This window comes from Zophobas morio, unplaced genomic scaffold (genome assembly GCF_036711695.1).
Source record: "Zophobas morio isolate AGI-343-1 ecotype UQ-CSIRO unplaced genomic scaffold, CSIRO_AGI_Zmor_V1 ptg000010l, whole genome shotgun sequence".
NCBI lineage: Eukaryota > Metazoa > Arthropoda > Insecta > Coleoptera > Tenebrionidae > Zophobas > Zophobas morio.
The window spans coordinates 6,681,605-6,701,901 of NW_026972115.1; the positions used below are offsets into that span (position 1 = coordinate 6,681,605).

The 20,297-nt window shown below is 33.4% G+C and overlaps 1 protein-coding gene across 1 annotated transcript; it reads right to left on the reverse strand.

Moving 5' to 3' along the window:
* Window positions 1-6,566: 6,566 nt before the first annotated feature.
* Window positions 6,567-20,231, reverse strand: LOC135126300 (5'-3' exoribonuclease 2 homolog). Its single transcript, XM_064052246.1, has 11 exons — window positions 20,037-20,231; window positions 19,308-19,845; window positions 18,754-19,253; window positions 18,494-18,706; window positions 18,169-18,443; window positions 17,951-18,119; window positions 17,806-17,895; window positions 17,425-17,756; window positions 17,154-17,372; window positions 16,971-17,101; window positions 6,567-7,022 (listed from the first exon to the last, which is right to left on the reverse strand). Exons 1-11 carry the CDS (start codon window positions 20,109-20,111, stop codon window positions 6,778-6,780), a joined length of 2,787 nt encoding a protein of 928 aa, XP_063908316.1. The 5' UTR covers window positions 20,112-20,231; the 3' UTR covers window positions 6,567-6,777.
* Between the last annotated feature and the right edge of the window lie 66 nt (window positions 20,232-20,297).

Sequence of the window (20,297 nt, forward strand, 5' to 3'; positions counted from 1 at the left end):
TTGGATTTCCACTTATCAGATTTTCCAATTTCTTTTTAATTTCCAATACTTATTTCGATTTTATAATAGATGTTTCGTTTTATTCGATTTTAATTCATCGATTTTCCAATTTCTCGCCTTCCATATTTTTCATTTTCCGATTTTTAGTTTCTCAATTTTTAATCTTCGCTTTTTCAATTCCTCGATTTTTCAATTTTGCAATTTTTAGATTTCCAGTTATCCAATTTTCCGTTTTTCCTAATTTTAAATATTTAGATTTTTCCATTTTTCGTTTCCTTAATTTTTCAAGTTCTTGATTTTTATTTTTCATTTTCCCAATTTTTTAATTTTCTCTTTTTCGATTTTATATCACAATTTTTCGTTTATTCAATTTTCCAAATTTTCAATCTGCGGTTTTTCAATTCCTTGATTTTCCACTTTTTTTATTTTTCAATTTTGCAATTTTTGGATTTTCAGTTATCCAATTTTCGAATTTCTAAATATTATAATATTTCGATTTTTATATTTCTTAATTTTTATCATTTTTCCGATTTTTCAATTTTTCAAGTTCTTGATTTTTCTTTTTCATTTTCCCGTTTTTTTAATTTTTATTTTATCGATTTTATATCACAGTTTTTCGTTTAACCAATTTTTTAAATTTGCAGTCTTCGATTTGTCAATTCAATTCCTAGATTTTCCATTTTTTTAATTCTTCAATTTTCTAATTCGATTTTAATTTATCAATTTTACAATTTCTCGACTTCTAAATTTTTCATTTTGCAATTTTTAGATTTCCAGTTATCCAATTTTCCGTTTTCCCAATTTTTCATATTTCGATTTTACGATACATATTTTGTTTTTCGATTTTTCCATTTTTCGTTTCTTTAATTTTTCAAGTTTTTGATTTTTATTTTTCATTTCCTCGATTTTAATATCACAATTTTTCGTTTATTCAATTTTCCAAATTTTCAATCTGCGGTTTTTCAATTCCTTGATTTTCCACTTTTTTTATTTTTCAATTTTGCAATTTTTGGATTTTCAGTTATCCAATTTTCGAATTTCTAAATTGTATATTTCGATTTTGCACTTTTTCGATTTTTATGTTTCTTCATTATTATTTTTCGATTTTTCACTTCCTCAATTTATCAAGTTCTTGATTTTTCTTTTTCATTTTCCCTTTTTTTTTAATTTTTGTTTTCTCGATTTTATATCACAATTTTTCGTTTATTCACTTTTTTAACTTTTCAATCTTCGCTTTTCCAATTCCAATTTTTTAATTTTGCAATTTTTGGATTTTCAGTTATCCAATTTTCGAATTTCTAAATATTATAATATTTCGATTTTACAATACATTTTTTTTTAGATTTTTATGATTCTTAATTTTTACAATTTTTCTGATTTTTCAATTTTCCATTTCTCCAATTTTTCCAGTTCTTGATTTTTCTTTCTTATTTTCCCATTTTTTTAATTTTTATTTTCTCGATTTTATATCACAATTTTTCGTTTAACCAATTTTTTAAATTTGCAGTCTTCGATTTGGCAATTCAATTCCTAGATTTTGCATTTTTTTAATTCTTCAATTTTCCAATATTTCGTCTTTATAATAAATGTTTCGTTTTATTCGATTTTAATTTATCAATTTTACAATTTCTCGACTTCTAAATTTTTCATTTTCCGATTTTTAGTTTCTCAATTTTTAGTCTTCGCTTTTTCAATTCCTCGATTTTTCAATTTTGCAATTTTCAGATTTCCAGTTATCCAATTTTCCGTTTTCCCAATTTTTAATATTTCGATTTTACGATACATGTTTTGTTTTTCGATTTTTCCATTTTTCGTTTCCTTAATTTTTCAAGTTTTTGATTTTTATTTTTCATTTTCTCGATTTTAATATCACAATTTTTCGTTTATTCAATTTTCCAAATTTTCAATCTGCGGTTTTTCAATTCCTTGATTTTCCACTTTTTTTATTTTTCAATTTTGCAATTTTAGGATTTTCAGTTATCCAATTTTCGAATTTCTAAATATTATAATATTTCAATTTTTATATTTCTTAATTTTTATCATTTTTCCGATTTTTCAATTTTTCAAGTTCTTGATTTTTCTTTTTCATTTTTCCGTTTTTTTAATTTTCATTTTCTCGATTTTATATCACAATTTTTCGTTTATTCAATTTTTTAAAATTGCAGTCTTCGATTTGTCAATTCAATTCCTAGATTTTCCATTTTTTTAATTTTTCAATTTTGAAATTTTTGGATTTCCAGAATTTCCACTTATCAGATTTTCCAATTTCTTTTAAATTTCCAATACTTATTTCGATTTTATAATAGATGTTTCGTTTTATTCGATTTTAATTTATCAATTTTTCATTTTCCGATTTTTAGTTTCTCAATTTTTAATCTTCCCTTTTTCAATTCCTCGATTTTTCAATTTTGCAATTTTTAGATTTCCAGTTATCCAATTTTCCGCTTTCCTAATTTTAAATATTTCGATTTTTCCATTTTTCGTTTCCTTATTTTTCAAGTTCTTGATTTTTATTTTTCATTTTCTCAATTTTTTAACTTTCTCTTTCTCGATTTTATATCACAATTTTTCGTTTATTCAATTTTCCAAATTTTCAATCTGCGGTTTTTCAATTCCTTGATTTTCCACTTTTTTTATTTTTCAATTTTGCAGTTTTTGGATTTTCAGTTATCCAGTTTTCGAATTTCTAAATTTTAATTTCGCTTTTGCACTTTTTCTATTTTTATGTTTCTTCATATTTATAATTTTTCGATTTTTCATTTCCTCAATTTTTCAAGTTCTTAATTTTTCTTTTTCATTTTCCCGTTTTTTAATTTTTATTTTCTCGATTTTATATCACAATTTTTTGTTTATTCAGTTTTTCCACTTTTCAATCTTCGCTTTTCCAATTCCAATTTTTTAATTTTGCGATTTTGCAATTTTTAGATTTTCAGTTATCCAATTTTCGAATTTATAAATATTATGACATTTCGATTTTACAATACATTTTTTTTTCGATTTTTATGTTTCGTAATTTTTATCATTTTTACGATTTTTCAATTTTTCAAGTTCTTGATTTTTCTTTTTCATTTTCTCGTTTTTTTAATTTTCAGTTTCTCGATTTTATATCACAATTTTTCGTTTATTCAATTTTTCAATTTTACAATTTTTGGATTTCCACTTATCAAATTTTCCAATTTCTTTTTAATTTCCAATATTTCGATTTTATAATAAATGTTTCGTTTTATTCGACTTTAATTTATCAATTTTCCAATTTCTCAACTTCCAAATTTTTCATTTTTCGATTTTTAGTTTCTCAGTTTTTAATCTCCGCTTTTTCAATTCCTCGATTTTGCAATTTTTTTTTGTTTTTCAATTTTGCAGTTTTTAGATTTCCAGTTATCCAATTTTCCGTTTTCCTAATTTATAATATTTCGATTTTACAATACATATTTTGTTTTTCGATTTTTCCATTTTTCGTTTCCTTAATTTTTTAAGTTCTTGATTTTTATTTTTCATTTTCCCAATTTTTTTTATTTTCATTTTCTCGATTTTATATCACAATTTTTCGTTTATTCAATTTTCCAAATTTTCAATCTGCGGTTTTTCAATTCCTTGATTTTCCACTTTTTTTATTTTTCAATTTTGCAGTTTTTGGATTTTCAGTTACCCAATTTTCGAATTTCTAAATTTTATATTTCGATTTTGCACTTTTTCTATTTTTATGTTTCTTCATATTTATAATTTTCCGATTCTTCATTTCCTCAATTTTTCAAGTTCTTGATTTTTCTTTTTCATTTTCCCGTTTTTTAATTTTTATTTTCTCGATTTCATATCACAATTTTTCGTTTATTCAATTTTTCCACTTTTCAATCTTCGCTTTTCCAATTCCAATTTTTTAATTTTGCGATTTTGCAATTTTTGGATTTTCAGTGATCCAATTTTCGAATTTATAAATATTATAACATTTCGATTTTTATGTTTCTTAATTTTTATCATTTTTACGATTTTTCAATTTTTCAAGTTCTTGATTTTTCTTTTTCATTTTCTCGTTTTTTTAATTTTCAGTTTCTCGATTTTATATCACAATTTTTCGTTTATTCAATTTTTCAATTTTACAATTTTTGGATTTCCACTTATCAAATTTTCCAATATTTCGATTTTATAATAGATGTTTCGTTTTATTCGACTTTAATATATCAATTTTTCAATTTCTCAACTTCCAAATTTTTCATTTTTCGATTTTTAGTTTCTCAATTTTTAATCTTCGCTTTTTCAATTCCTCGATTTTCCAATTTTGTTTTGTTTTTCAATTTGGCAATTTTTAGATTTTCAGTTATCCAATTTTCCGTTTTCCTATTTTTTAATATTTCGATTTTACAATAGGTACATATTTTGTTTTTCGATTTTTCCATTTTTCGTTTCCTTAATTTTTCAAGTTCTTGATTTTTATTTTTCATTTTCCCAACTTTTTAATTTTCATTTTCTCGATTTTACATCGCAATTTTTCGTTTATTCAATTTTCCAAATTTTCAATCTGCGGTTTTTAATTCCTTCGTTTTCCACTTTTTATTTTTCAATTTTGCAATTTTTGGATTTTCAGTTATCCAATTTTCGAATTTCTAAATTTTATATTTTGATTTTGCGCTTTTTCGATTTTTATGTTTCTTCATTTTTATAATTTTTCGCTTTTCATTTCTTCAATTTTTCAAGTTCTTGATTTTTCTTTTTCATTTTCCCGTATTTTTAATTTTCAGTTTCTCGATTTTCTATCACAATTTTTCGTTTATTCAATTTTTCAATTTTACAATTTTTGGATTTCCACTTATCAAATTTTCCAATTTCTTTTTAATTTCCAATATTTTGATTTTATAATAGATGTTTCATTTTATTCGACTTTAATTTATCAATTTTCCAATTTCTCAACTACCAAAATTATCATTTTTCGATTTTTAGTTTCTCAATTTTTAATCTCCGCTTTTTCAATTCCTCGATTTTCCAATTTTTTTTTGTTTTTCAATTTTGCAATTTTTAGATTTCCAGTTATCCGATTTTCCGTTTTCCTAATTTTTAATATTTCGATTTTACAATACATATTTTGTTTTTCGTTTTTTCCATTTTTCGTTTCCTTAATTTTTCAAATTCTTGATTTTTATTTTTCATTTTCCCGACTTTTAAATTTCCATTTTCTCGATTTTATATCACAATTTTTCGTTTATTCAATTTTCCAAATTTTCAATCTGCGGTTTTTCAATTCCTTGATTTTCCACTTTTTTTATTTTTCAATTTTGCAATTTTTGGATTTTCAGTTATCCAATTTTCGATTTTTATGTTTCTTCATTTTTATAATTTTTTGATTTTTCATTTCCTCAATTTTTCAAATTCTTGATTTTTCTTTTTCATTTTCTCGTTTTTTAAATTTTTGTTTTCTCGATTTTACATCACAATTTTTCGTTTATTCAATTTTTCAACTTTTCAATCTTCGTTTTTCCAATTCCAATTTTTTAATTTTCAAATTTTACAATTTTTGGACTTCCAGTTTTCTAAGTTTCCGATTTCTTTAAAAAACCATGATCGAAAAATATGCTTCCAAATCCAACATTGTTTGACATTTACTAATGTTTTTATTATGCAAAACCATTTATACAGGATGTTTAAAAAAATATGAACAACTTAAGTTAACTAGATTAATTCAATTAACACAAGGGCACGTGCCCCCCCCCTTTAAAAAATTATCCGGAAATTTGTGTCATAATTATCAAACCTAATTTTTTTATTTCGCTCCATATGTATAAAGCGGAGACCAAATCATGCCTCATTTAGACGCTTTGTTTCCACCGTTGCCATGGAAACCGTGCGTCTCGCCGCTGTATTTAGCTGGAGTCGGGTCCTGCTCGAACAGTGAAATTGTTTCATTTTAAATAAAAATAATGAATATTTAATAAAAAAATAGTCGTGAATGTATTTTTTTCCGTCACACAATTTCGTCTATTATTTGGTAATAACAGCCTGTTTCATATCTTCATATTTAACTCATCAATCAAATTGTCCCCCATTTCAAAGGGGTCATGAGCCGCCACTGGATTCTACTATCACGGACGCATTTGAAATGTCAAAAATGTGCGTCACTGTAATAACAAGATGGCAAAATAATTAACAAAACATTCTATGATACTTGAAAGTATGCAGAACCAATTTTTATTTTTCATCTAAGCAACTTTTGCGTTTTCAGTGGATCTTTTTTCTCCCTCTCGGTTAATTAAACACAACTGGAAATTTCCAAGACCTCCGCCGCCCCTTCCCACTTCCACGCCCATCCAGCGACCAGCGTTTCCCAGAAACGCATCAAGTACGAGCGAAAAGTCAAAAACGTGCTTACAACTGCAATATTTAGTGGCACACAAAGCGCATTACCATAAACGTACAATGAGCGAGCACCCTTAGCTGGAACTCTTGTTTCTGAGACAAGAGTCCTCAAATCGCGGCCCCCTCCGTCCTTTACTTCGCTTTCATCGGTTCCAACGGAAGCGGAAGTGCCACTATTCTTCGCCGACCATGCAACTTTTATGGGGAATTAAAACACAACGTAATAAAATCCACTTTATTACTTATCATAGCTTCGAACAATCTCTAAACATACACCTATTATTTCTACACAGTTAAATACTTGTACTGCAAACGTACAAAAACAAAATAGAAAAGTGAATACTGACCAATCGTGATATATTTCAACCCTTGAATAATTGGTAGTAAGTGAAAATATAATGGTATTTATGGTACAAAACGTGGCCGGTAAGTCTACCGTCTGTAGCTGTATCGGTTATTCTGGGGGTTGGAATTCGCCGTTTGATACCCATCTCTGTACGGCCCTGGCGGCCGTCTGTTGTACTGGTCGCTCCGTTCCTGGTAATTACCGCGATTCTGGTAATTCTGATAGGAGCTCCTGTTCGGGCCTTGATTGTAGCCGGAATTGTAACTGCCTTGCTGGTAGCCGCCCCTGGAGCCGCTGTAGCTACTGTAGCCGCCACCTCGATTGTACCCACCTGTACAAAACACAGTCAGATTGTCATTCCGAACAGAAACGCGCAAATAAACCTCTCCAAAGCCCCGAACCAGTAAATAAAAATCGCCGACTTAGCATTAAACTGCGCACTCGAAAAGTCACCCTAATAAACCCAACCTAATCCTCAAATTTCATCAACCCCAAACTTCCTCACCGCCCCGCTTCTCCCTTTGATCAAATCACCCCCTCGACCGCACACGTTGATTGCCTCCGTTGACCGGTCCGTGTGTTGGAAATTCGCGAATTTTCCGCCCCGATGCCCCTTCAAATAACTCTCCTTGGAGATCGGCTCCACAATGCGATTTCCATCTAGCCTGGACAATAGCGATCCACGCAAAATCTATTCTAGGACTGCATTTTCGCATGCATTAGCGCCGACTTGACCCCAAATCGAAGAAAAACCTGCCTTTCCGTGCTCTCTGCCCTGCCGACGGCACGAGGACGCAGCCCGGGGAAAGTGCGTTTTTCGCGCGATGACGGCGCGGAGGGGCGGCGACGGCGGCGTGATTGTCAAATTAGGCGTGTCAGTGGTGGTGACGGCCGCACAAAAGCCTCAATTACGCGCTCTGCCGCCGGCAGAACGGTGTCATTGTTGCGTCACACCCACAAACAAGGGCACAATGCCCGACAAATTGCTTGTTTTCGGTCGGACGATGCGACGGCGGTGGTTGCGGCGGTGAATTTTCAACAGATTAAGATTCGGGAGGCGATAACGGTCACAAACAGGCAGGCATATATTAATGTGCGGGGGAAAGGCGGATGACGTAGTGCGCTCCGAAATAAATAGACGGGACGAGTTGCTAAAAAGGGCCATAAATCTGAATGGAGAAGTTGAGTTTTATTATTATTACTATTTTTTTTTTTAATATACAAAGTTATGGAAAACAAGATATTACTAAAAATGACCGGCAAGGTTTACTCAACAAGATGAAAATACAAATTTTGGGTAATATTTTACTGTCTACGCGACTATTAAAAAAAAAATTATTAAAATCTTCGTTTTTTTTAACGTTTTAAAAGCTGCATGAACTGTTACTATTATTGAATTTAAATTTTAAAGTTGGAGACACCATCGAATACCACAAATCGCCATTTTGTGTTCTTCTTCTGGCAATTTTACATAAACGGATGAATTTGAACATGTTATAGGCAACCCTTTATACACGTTACACATTCAGCTGTATCTCAAATTTTCCACTTGTATTCGACATATTTCCCAGTGTCGGATTCAGGACATGGGAGTACACCGGGAAATTTACAAAGTGGGGCCCTGTGGTATTCTATACAGATGTTCCTTGGGAATTATTATTACTGTTATTATTTTCAGTTTTGCTGGCGACACTGACGTTCTGAAAAAATTGTATTGTTTTTGGAATTTTGATGACGCTACCAAGAAAAACAAAGATTGTAAAAATATTGTAGAAGGTTATTTTGACAGAACTTCCCATGCTTTTCAAGTGTGGTCCGCTTCTTTAAAAGATTATAAAATTAAATTCTGCAATTTTCGTTTTGTGATAACTGTTAACCTCTATAATTAATATCCCGGTGAAAAACAGTCTACACATATTAAAACAAAAAGGTAAAATGTAAGCCCGCCCACCCGCCCTGTCTCAATTGTGATGATTTTTTTTATTCGCCGTAAAGCAAGGGGGCGGAGCTTAAATGGAAAAAATATATGTCTTTACAAGAAATTATAAAAAACATCTTTTGGAGCATCGTGTTGTTCAAAAAATACCATGTATTTTAAGAAACAAAAACAAAATATAAACCCCGCCCACCCACCCTATCTCATTTGTGATGATTTTTTTTATTCTTGGAAACTTGAAACACGTTCAAAATGGTTAATTTTTGTAAGGAAACATGAATTTTGCAATAAGGCTCCGCCCCAAAGTCTGCCAACGAATAAAAACTTCATTACTATTTAGATCTCGGCAGGTATGGGTGGGGCTTAATCTTTGGCTTAAATTTTTTTTAAATACATTGTACTTATTCTGTGAATAACACGATACACAAAAACATGTCTTACTTGGTATTTTTTTGTAATAATAAGGATTTTGCAATTAAATTTCGCTCCTTTGGCTCTCGACGATAAAAAAAAATCATCACAATTGAGATAGGGCGGGTGGGCGGGGCTTATATTTTGCCTTTTTTCTCAACTTTTTAACTTAAAACATGCTTAAATGGGTAAATTCTTCAAGACAAATATGCATCTTGCAATCAAGCCCCGCCCCTCGACTTGACAACGAATGAAAAATTCATCACAATTGAGAATTGAGATCGGGGCGGGTAAGAATGTGGCCTAATGTTTGGCTTTATTTTTTCTTAATATACGTAGTATTCTTTGAACAACACGACACTCAAAAACATGTTTTCTATTTCTTGTAGAAATAAGGATTTTGCAATTTAGTTTGCAATTTCCATTCCTCCATTTTTCGATTTTCCTTTTTCAATTTTTAAATTCTTCAATTTTCCGAATGATTAAATTTTACAGTTTTCACTTTTTTGATGTTTCGATTTTTTTACTTCCCGTTTTTATATTTTTTAGTTTTTCGATTTTGTGCTATTTCGATTTCTCAGTTTTTCGATTTTTCGACTTTTTCGATATTTTGATGTTTCAATTTTTCAATGTTTCAAAATTTCAATTTCGGTTTTCGGTTTTTCAATTTTTCGATTTTTCATTTTTTGATTTTTTAAATTCTAGATTTTTAAAGTCCTCGATGCCTAGTTTTTTGATTTTTTTAGTTTTCGATTTTTTTAAATTTTACGTTTTCAATTTATCCATTTTCGATGTTACGACTTTTTCATGTTTCGATTTCTCGATTTTAATGTTTTTAATATGTTCTTAAACTTTTCGATTTTTCGGATTTTTTATTCCTCAACATCTCGGTGTTTGGATTTTTAAAATTTTTCGGCCTTTCGATTTTTCAATTTCTGGATTTTCCAAATTTTCAATTTTGCAACATTTCAATTTTTGATATTTTCAATTTTTCCATATTATTTTTAGTTTTTTTTAGAAGAAAATAAGAATTTTTTTGCAATTAAGCTCCGCCCACTTGGCTCACGCTGAATAAAAAAATCATCACAATCGAGATAGGGCGGGTGGGCGGGCTTACATTTTACCTTTTTTTCTTAATATGTGTACCCATCTTTTCACAACAGGAAACTTAAAACATGTTTAAAATGGTAAATTTGTATAGGGAAATATCGATTTTGCCATTACGCTCCGCCCCTCGGTCTGACAACGAATGAAAAATTCATCACGATTGAGATCGAGACGGATGGGTGGGACTTCTCTATTGCTTTTCATTTTTAATTAATACATATAGTTTTCTTTGTATCACACGATTAGTTACGAACATATTTCACATGATAATTTCTCGTAGAAAAATAAAGATTTTACAATTAAGCTCCGCCCCTCGGCTTACGACGAATAAAAAAAATCATCAGAATTAAGATTGGGTGGGTGGGCGGGGCTTATACTTTGTTTTGTTTTTCTTAATACAAGAAACTTAGAACATGGTCAAAATGGTACATTTTTGCAAGGAAATATGAATTTTACAATTATGGGGCGGAGCCTAATTGCAAAATCGATATTTCCTCATACAAATTTTCCATTTTAAACATGTTTTAAGTTTCATGTTATGAAAAAAAGTCTACATATATCGAAACAAAAAGGCAAAATATAAACCCTCCCACCCACCCCATCTCATTTGTGATGATTTTTTTAATTCGCCGCAAAGCAAGGGGGCGGAGCTTAAATGGAAAAAATATATGTCTTTACAAGGAATTATAAAAAACATCTTTTGGAGTATCGTGTTGTTCAAAAAATACCATGTACTTTAAGAAACAAAGACAAAATATAAACCCCGCCCACCCACCCTATCGCATTTGTGATGATTTTTTTTTATTCTTGGAACCTTGAAACACGTTCAAAATGGTTAATTTTTGTAAGGAAACATGAATTTTGCAATAAGGCTCCGCCCCAAAGTCTGCCAACGAATAAAAACTTCATTACTATTTAGATCTCGGCAGGTATGGGTGGGGCTTAATCTTTGGCTTTAATTTTTTTTTAAATACATTGTACTTATTCTCTGAATAACACGATACACAAAAACATGTCTTGCTTGGTAATTTTTTGTAATAATAAGGATTTTGCAATTAAATTTCGCTCCTTTGGCTCTCGACGATAAAAAAAAATCATCACAATTGAGATAGGGCGGGTGGGCGGGGCTTATATTTTGCCTTTTTTCTCAACTTTTTAACTTAAAACATGCTTAAATGGGTAAATTCTTCAAGACAAATATGCATCTTGCAATTAAGCCCCGCCCCTCGACTTGACAACGAATGAAAAATTCATCACAATTGAGAATTGAGATCGGGGCGGGTAAGAATGTGGCCTAATCTTTGGCTTTTTTTCTTAATATACGTAGTATTCTTTGAACAACACGACACTCAAAAACATGTTTTCTATTTCTTGTAGAAATAAGGATTTTGCAATTAAGTTTGCAATTTCCATTCCTCCATTTTTCGATTTCCTTTTTCAATTTTTAAATTCTTCAATTTTCCGAATGATTAAATTTTACAGTTTTTACTTTTTTGATGTTTCGATTTTTTTACTTCTCGTTTTTATATTTTTTGGTTTTTCGATTTTGTGCTATTTCGATTTCTCAGTTTTTCGATTTTTCTACTTTTTCGATATTTTGATGTTTCGATTTTTCAATGTTTCAAAATTTCAATTTCGGTTTTCGGTTTTTCAATTTTTCGGTTTTTCATTTTTCGATTTTTTAAATTCTAGATTTTTAGACTTCTCGATGCCTAGTTTCTTGATTTTCTTAGTTTTCGATTTTTTTAAATTTTACGTTTTCAATTTATCCATTTTCGATGTTACGACTTTTTGATGTTTCGATTTCTCGATTTTAATGTTTTTAATATATTCTTAAACTTTTCGATTTTTCGGATTTTTAATTCCTCGACATCCCGGTGTTCGGATTTTTAAAATTTTTCGGCTTTTAGATTTTTCAATTTCTGGATTTTCCAAATTTTCAATTTTTCAACATTTCAATTTTTTCATATCATTTTTTTAGAAGAAAATAAGGACTTTTTTGCAATTAAGCTCCGCCCACTTGGCTCACGCTGAATAAAAAAATCATCACAATCGAGATAGGGCGGGTGGGCGGGCTTACATTTTACCTTTTTTTCTTAATATGTGTACCCATCTTTTCACAACAGGAAACTTAAAACATGTTTAAAATGGTAAATTTGTATAGGGAAATATCGATTTTGCCATTACGCTCCGCCCCTCGGTCTGACAACGAATGAAAAATTCATCACAATTGAGATCGAGACGGATGGGTGGGGCTTCTCTATTGCTTTTATTTTTTAATTAATACATATAGTTTTCTTTGTATCACACGATTAGTTACGAACATATTTCACATGGTAATTTCTCGTAGAAAAATAAAGATTTTACAATTAAGCTCCGCCCCTCGGCTTACGACGAATAAACAAATCGTCAGAATTAAGACTGGGTGGGCGGGCGGGGCTTATATTTTGCTTTTTTTCTTAATACAGGGTGTTATTGAAAGGTGCGTACAACAAAATTGCCAGTTATTCGCAAAGTCAAAGAAGTCTGAAAAACTTATTTTGTGTTATCAAAATTATAAGGGGAAAATTAACCCTTATCCAAGCTTTTCAGACGCTACTGAAGGATAAATAGGTAAAATTAATTATTATTTTAATAAATCCTAGCAAGTGTAACAATAAAACTTTTGTCAAGAAAAAATGTTGCTATAGAAACGAAAGATGATCTTTTTATCAGAGGCGTACAACCAATTTGGACACAAATTTTAATAATTTTTATCTCTAAAAGGAGAACACTTTTACCTGAACTTTTTTTTTACTTTTAGCACTCATACTTCGAGACCAATTGTCAATTTTATTTTGTACGTACCTTTCAATAACACGCTGTATAAAAAAACTTAGAACATGATTAAAATGGTGCATTTTTGCAAGGAAATATGAATTTTACAATTATGGGGTGGGGCCTAATTGCAAAATCGATATTTCCTCATACAAATTTTCCATTTTAAACATGTTTTAAGTTTCATGTTATGAAAAAAAGTCTACATATATCGAAACAAAAAGGCAAAATATAAACCCTCCCACCCACCCCATCTCATTTGTGATGATTTTTTTAATTCGCCGTAAAGCAAGGGGGCGGAGCTTAAATGGAAAAAATATATGTCTTTACAAGGAATTATAAAAAACATCTTTTGGAGTATCGTGTTGTTCAAAAAATACCATGTACTTTAAGAAACAAAGACAAAATATAAACCCCGCCCACCCACCCTATCGCATTTGTGATGATTTTTTTTTTATTCTTGGAACCTTGAAACACGTTCAAAATGGTTAATTTTTGTAAGGAAACATGAATTTTGCAATAAGGCTCCGCCCCAAAGTCTGCCAACGAATAAAAACTTCATTACTATTTAGATCTCGGCAGGTATGGGTGGGGCTTAATCTTTGGCTTTAATTTTTTTTTTAAATACATTGTACTCATTCTGTGAATAACACGATACACAAAAACATGTCTTACTTGGTAATTTTTTGTAATAAGGATTTTACAATTAAATTTCGCTCCTTTGGCTCTCGACGATTAAAAAAAATCATCACAATTGAGATAGGGCGGGTGGACGGGGCTTATATTTTGCCTTTTTTCTTAACTTTTTAACTTAAAACATGCTTAAAAGGGTAAATTCTTCAAGACAAATATGCATCTTGCAATTAAGCCCCGCCCCTCGACTTGACAACGAATGAAAAATTCATCACAATTGAGAATTGAAATCGTAGCGGGTAAGAATGTGGCCTAATCTTTGGCTTTATTTTTTCTTAATATACGTAGTATTCTTTGAACAACACGACACTCAAAAACATGTTTTCTATTTCTTGTAGAAATAAGGATTTTGCAATTAAGTTTGCAATTTCCATTCCTCCATTTTTCGATTTTCCTTTTTCAATTTTTAAATTCTTCAATTCTCCGAATGATTAAATTTTACAGTTTTCACTTTTTTGATGTTTCGATTTTTTGACTTCTCGTTTTTATATTTTTTGGTTTTTCGATTTTGTGCTATTTCGATTTCTCAGTTTTTCGATTTCTCTATTTTTTCGATATTTTGATGTTTCGATTTTTCAATGTTTCAAAATTTCAATTTCGGTTTTCGATTTTTCATTTTTCGATTTTTTAAATTCTAGATTTTTAGACTTCTCGATGCCTAGTTTTTTGATTTTCTTAGTTTTCGATTTTTTTTAAATTTTACGTTTTCAATTTATCCATTTTCGATGTTACGACTTTTTGATGTTTCGATTTCTCGATTTTAATGTTTTTAATATATTCTTAAACTTTTCGATTTTTCGGATTTTTAATTCCTCGACATCCCGGTGTTCGGATTTTTAAAATTTTTCGGCTTTTAGATTTTTCAATTTCTGGATTTTCCAAATTTTCAATTTTTCAACATTTCAATTTTTTCATATCATTTTTTTTAGAAGAAAATAAGGATTTTTTGCAATTAAGCTCCGCCCACTTGGCTCACGACGAATAAAAAAATCATCACAATCGAGATAGGGGGGGGTGGGCGGGCTTACATTTTACCTTTTTTTCTTAATATGTGTACCCATCTTTTCACAACAGGAAACTTAAAACATGTTTAAAATGGTAAATTTGTATAGGGAAATATCGATTTTGCCATTACGCTCCGCCCCTCGGTGTGACAACGAATGAAAAATTCATCACGATTGAGATCGAGACGGATGGGTGGGGCTTCTCTATTGCTTTTATTTTTTAATTAATACATATAGTTTTCTTTGTATCACACGATTAGTTACGAACATATTTCACATGGTAATTTCTCGTAGAAAAATAAAGATTTACAATTAAGCTCCGCCCCTCGGCTTACGACGAATAAAAAAATCGTCAGAATTAAGATTGGGTGGGCGGGCGGGGCTTATATTTTGCTTTTTTTCTTAATACATATAAAAAAACTTAGAACATGATTAAAATGGTGCATTTTTGCAAGGAAATATGAATTTTACAATTATGGGGCGGAGCCTAATTGCAAAATCGATATTTCCTCATACAAATTTTCCATTTTAAACATGTTTTAAGTTTCATGTTATGAAAAAAAGTCTACATATATCGAAACAAAAAGGCAAAATATAAAACCCTCCCACCCACCCCATCTCATTTGTGATGATTTTTTTAATTCGCTGTGAACCAAGAGGGCTGAGGTTAAATGGAAAATACTTTTTTTTACAAGAAATTACAAACATGTTTTTGAGTATCGTGTCGTTCAAAGAATACCATGTATATTAAAAAAAAAAGGCAAAATATAAACCCCGCCCACCCACCCCATCTCAATTGCGATGATTTTTTTATTCTTGGAAGCTTAAAACACGTTTAAAATGGTAAATTTTTGTAAGAAAATGTGAAAACGAATTATATATGTTATATTTAAAGCACATAACGAACGGGAAAAATATAGACAATTTCAATTTCTCAATATATGCTTAACTTCGACTGTTTATGTTTATACTTGGACCGAATTCGACTAAAATATTTGCACGACTTCACAGCATTCGGTTTTTGCAATTTCAATTTTGATTTTTTTTTCCAAAAATCTGGATGTCAAAGGCAAAAACTCAACATGGATTAATAAATCACACATGCAAGAATCTGCTATTTTATAAGATTTCAAGAAGATTTTGTTTTTTGATTTATTATATTATTTATCATTTTTAACAGGCCAATTTTGACGTTAAAGTGTTTTTCTTATTATTTTTTTTTTATAAAAATCTCTAAGTCACCGGTTTCTATATGAATCCGCTGTAATCATGGTCAAAATCTTAAGAAAACCACAACGTTTAAAAAAATAACCTTACAAATGGGGCGAAATGTCAAAAAAATGCATTAAAAAAACTTCACGACAAAAATTGACTTTTTTATTTTATATTTTCAGGAATATTTATTGCATTTGTAATTGTAGCATCTTGCATATGTGAAAAATGTAAATAATTGTGTAAAAGAAATAATTAATTTATGCCATATTTTGATCCTAATAAAGATATTATTTAAATAAATTCTTCTACTAACAAATATTTGATATCACTCTAAAATAGTTTGTCAGTGTAAGGATTTTTTTTTGTTGATTGAACTGTTTTCAGGAGCTTAAAACATTAAAAAGCCGCACTATGACTATAATACATCTATATTAACATAGTTTTATCACAGAAAAAAAAAGTTACACCTCGTCTAGCGAGTCCCCTCATCATTCAGTACAAAAATTACCACATTTCAATGTTTACTCTAATTTATCCCAAATTTCCACAAAATAAACAACAATCAAATTCTACCACATCTTTCCACCTTTTTTTCCGAACCTCTCAACCCACCCTCCCCCGAGCGCTTCCACACCGATGACGTAGCAAATTCGGCAGGGAGGCGCATTTATTGGTTACCGTATAAACAAACCCCGCCGTCTCCCTGATTTGGGCAATAACGCCATAACACACCCAACGTTGTATTAACGCAGTGTGCACTGACTTAAAACCGATTTAATTGCAATCGTATAATAATGGAAGTACGTGAGGGTCACGTGCCGCAGCAGACGCGTGCCTCCAATCACCTATTAAAACAAACAATTGACCCTTCCTCCGACCGCCCCCTACCCCATTGTCTTGACGTCAACAACAGCGCGTCGTCATCGAGGGCTCCTCGCAATATCAACGTCGGATTTAATCGTCCGATTCGAGAGAAAAAACCAATCACCCGACCCTCGCTCGACTTAAAACGAAAATTATGGGTATTATTTCTGTACAGGGTTGATGATGTTTGAAATGACGCGCCAAAATTTTCATTGACCAATGGCGTACTCACCGTAATCGTTATCCCGTCTTGGATAGTTGTTGCGTCTGTCGAGGTTGGCGGGCGGGGGGACGTGCGAGTACTGTCCTGGATTGGGTGTGTGGTGACCCAGCATTCTGTGACCGGCGTCTCCCAGGGTGGCCCTGATTCATAATTTTTACTCAATTCAGTTTGTTTTGTTTAATAAATAAATACCTTGTTGTTGAACGAACCATTCCTATAAACGGGCGCCAGTTTTTGCTAGCTTCTGGATCTAGGTCTGTTGGTTTTAGGACGCGTGGGGGGTCAATGGCACCTTTTAGTCGCTTAGCGGCGAATATAAATCCAGAGGGGTACTTAGGGTCGCGGAAATTGACACAGCAGACCGTGTTGTTGGCGATACCTTCTAGACCAACCACTGGAGAATCCAAGAAGCTGTAATTAAGTTAGTGAGAATTCGTCTTGAATAAATTAAAGTTATATTCACCCCCCATAGGCGACGTTCTCCTCCGCCAACAAAACCGTCCCTTGCATCTGCTGTATCGTCACGTGAACCTCCATCTTGGGGCTAATTTTCTGCGCGTACAACTGTTTCAACTGATTATACCCCGGGTTTTTAGCCCCCACGTACAACCTATCCTCCCCTCTCACGTTCCGCTTGATTTCCTGCGGCGACAGCTCGTTGTACAACGACGCCAAAGCCTTAAACAGCCTCTCTTCGTTCACGAAAGGCAGCAGCGCCACCCCCTGCCACGCGAATTTCTTCCCATTCAAGTCAATCTTAAAGTCTTCAGGATAAAAATCGATAATCGGAGATTCCTGCAACGAAAGCGTTATTAATGTCGACTTCGCCGGAACGAATACCCACAGGATCAGACATCAAAAATGCCCATGGCTGCGGCACGTGCTTACTGCTCGCCGCCGGAAAAACACCCATCAACTGTTCTAAAGGCCGGAACTGAAATTACACATCCGTTATTAAACCCAGTCGCAAAAAAGGCGACACAAATTACTGGTTCCGAGTCTTGCTCAAATTCGGTGCTCAGCCCTGCAATATGAACAAAATCTGAAGCAAATGGAGCGTAATGGTACGGAAAATACCATTTCCAAGAGGCACAGCCTTGGTAGTAGTATCGCAGGACCCAGCAGAGGCCTCTGACGTAGTGCAAGGCTACGTTATTCCTAAAAGAACAACGGTTGCGTTTTTTGGAATTCAATTCCAAATACACACCTGAAGTCTAAATTGTCGGGACTTGCGTCGAATTTAGACTCGTAATAACGGTCCTTGAAACCGTCTTCCCACAGTCTGACTTCGTCATGGGCTTGATCGTCGTCACTGTCTTTGTCTTCGTCGTCTTCGTGGGGGCGCTTCTGGCCACGATTGCTTTGCTGTTTGTCGACGGGGGTTAGCATTGACTCTAGGGGTGACTGTGAGTGCATTCCCGCCTTACGAATGGCGAAGGCTTCTTGCCGAACGTTGACTACAGGCGTCGTTTGTCCTAGAGACTAAATTACAAAAAAATAAAGTAAAAACCGAACTGTTTCTCGGAACTTACTCTAGGCGCAAACTGCGTTCCTTTAACCAACTCCCAGTTCGGTTTATACTCGTTAAACCCGTCAGTCCTCCTCCTCTTCGCCTTCTCTCGAGCCTTAAACTGCAACTCCTTCTGTTGGCGAGTTTTAAAAATCTCGTCCTCGGCTTTTCCCAGTTCGTTCATAATCAGCTGAACCCGTTCCAGATTTACATCGCCGCTATTCGTCAAATACCCCTACAACCCCAAATCAGCACCCACCAACCAAAAATAACCTACTTTACCCCAGTTTTGTAGACACAGTCCTTGTAGAGCCTCACCAAGCGATCAATCGCCCCTTCCCTGATTTCCAAACTGGGTAAATGAGGCAGAAAATCATTACCAACAAAGAAACACATAAAAACCCAATCGTCCAAAACCCGCTCAAACTCATACTTGAACGGCAAATTGGGCATAACCAACTCCCGTTCCAAGTATTCCTTCAGGACGTTCAAGCGCACGAAAATGTAGTCAGTTTCAGCGGACACTTTCTGCGAGTCGGTCTCAGCGCTCGCAGCGCCCCCTACACAATCTTTCATCTCGTGACCTAATTGACCGCAGATTTCGCACGGCTTGGGCTTGTTGGGCTTAAACTCCTCTCTGATTATGGTGAAGTTGGGTTCATGGGTCGCCAAACCCAACATGATCAAGTCGGCGTCGGCCCCACACAAACAGTGTTGGGTGTTGGGGTCGTGGTCCGGCTGTGACCTCTGCCTCCTAATATAGTCCATGATTTTGTGCTCACCTAGACAAAAACACGAATAAGTCATACTTTTTTTTTATATAAATATGTACTAACCTTCTCCAGGGACATTCGCGTCCGACAAGATCACCTTAATCCCCTGCCACCCCGGATCGTTGTTCAGCCTCTCGTGCACGTAATAGTGCAAACACTCCGACAACCTGGCCATGAACGGCGTCCCCGGCGTGATGCAATTCGAGTCGAAGTGCTCCTCTTTGGGTTTCTCGTCGGGCAACTTCGCCCCTCTTAGAAGCAACTCGGCGCGGATTCTCTTAATCTCGTTGATTTTCTCGACGGTTTCTTTGGATGCCCGGAAGCGACGTGACCTTTGCTGGTTCATTTTAGCCCGGGGGGCCACGCCGTCGATGGCCATGTACAGGAGCTTCCTGGGTCGCACGATGTTGAACATCCTGTCGATACACTCGAAAATGGCCACCATCATCTCGTCCTCGTTGCGGGGCGCCGGCCTGTCTTCGGGGTGAGTGCACGGGTGGATGATCCCGTTCATGTCCAAGTACAAGTTGTCGAATTCCACCCCGTTGGGGTTGGGCTCGGCGGAGTTGGTGGGAACGCGGACTCCATTCACGTCGACGGCCTGAAAGCAATTTAGTGTTTTTGTAAGTACTTGGTCAAAAATTGGAAAGGGGGTGTGGATGTTTAAAATTCAAAGTGGTGAAACGCTCGTAACGATTAATGAAGAATCCACGACGTGCAATGTTCGTTATTTGGTGTTTACCCAAGTGTTTGTGAAAACTTATCAAGGAAAAAACGGTGACATAACCTCACTTTTTGCTCGATGCAGTGGACTATCACGGATGGGTATTTGCGGCTGAGCCATCGAAAGAACGCTGGTACACCCATCGTGGAACGTCGAATCAAAGGTTAGAAGTGACTTTTTTGGTAAATTCGGATTTTGATGGAATTAATGTCGCGAACACATAATGGCGGCTTTGTCCAATGCGCGCGCCATAACCTAAAATGTCAACGACGGACTGTCATCTGTCAATTTCAAGAATCAATTTTCTAAATTGACCTAAAAAATAATAA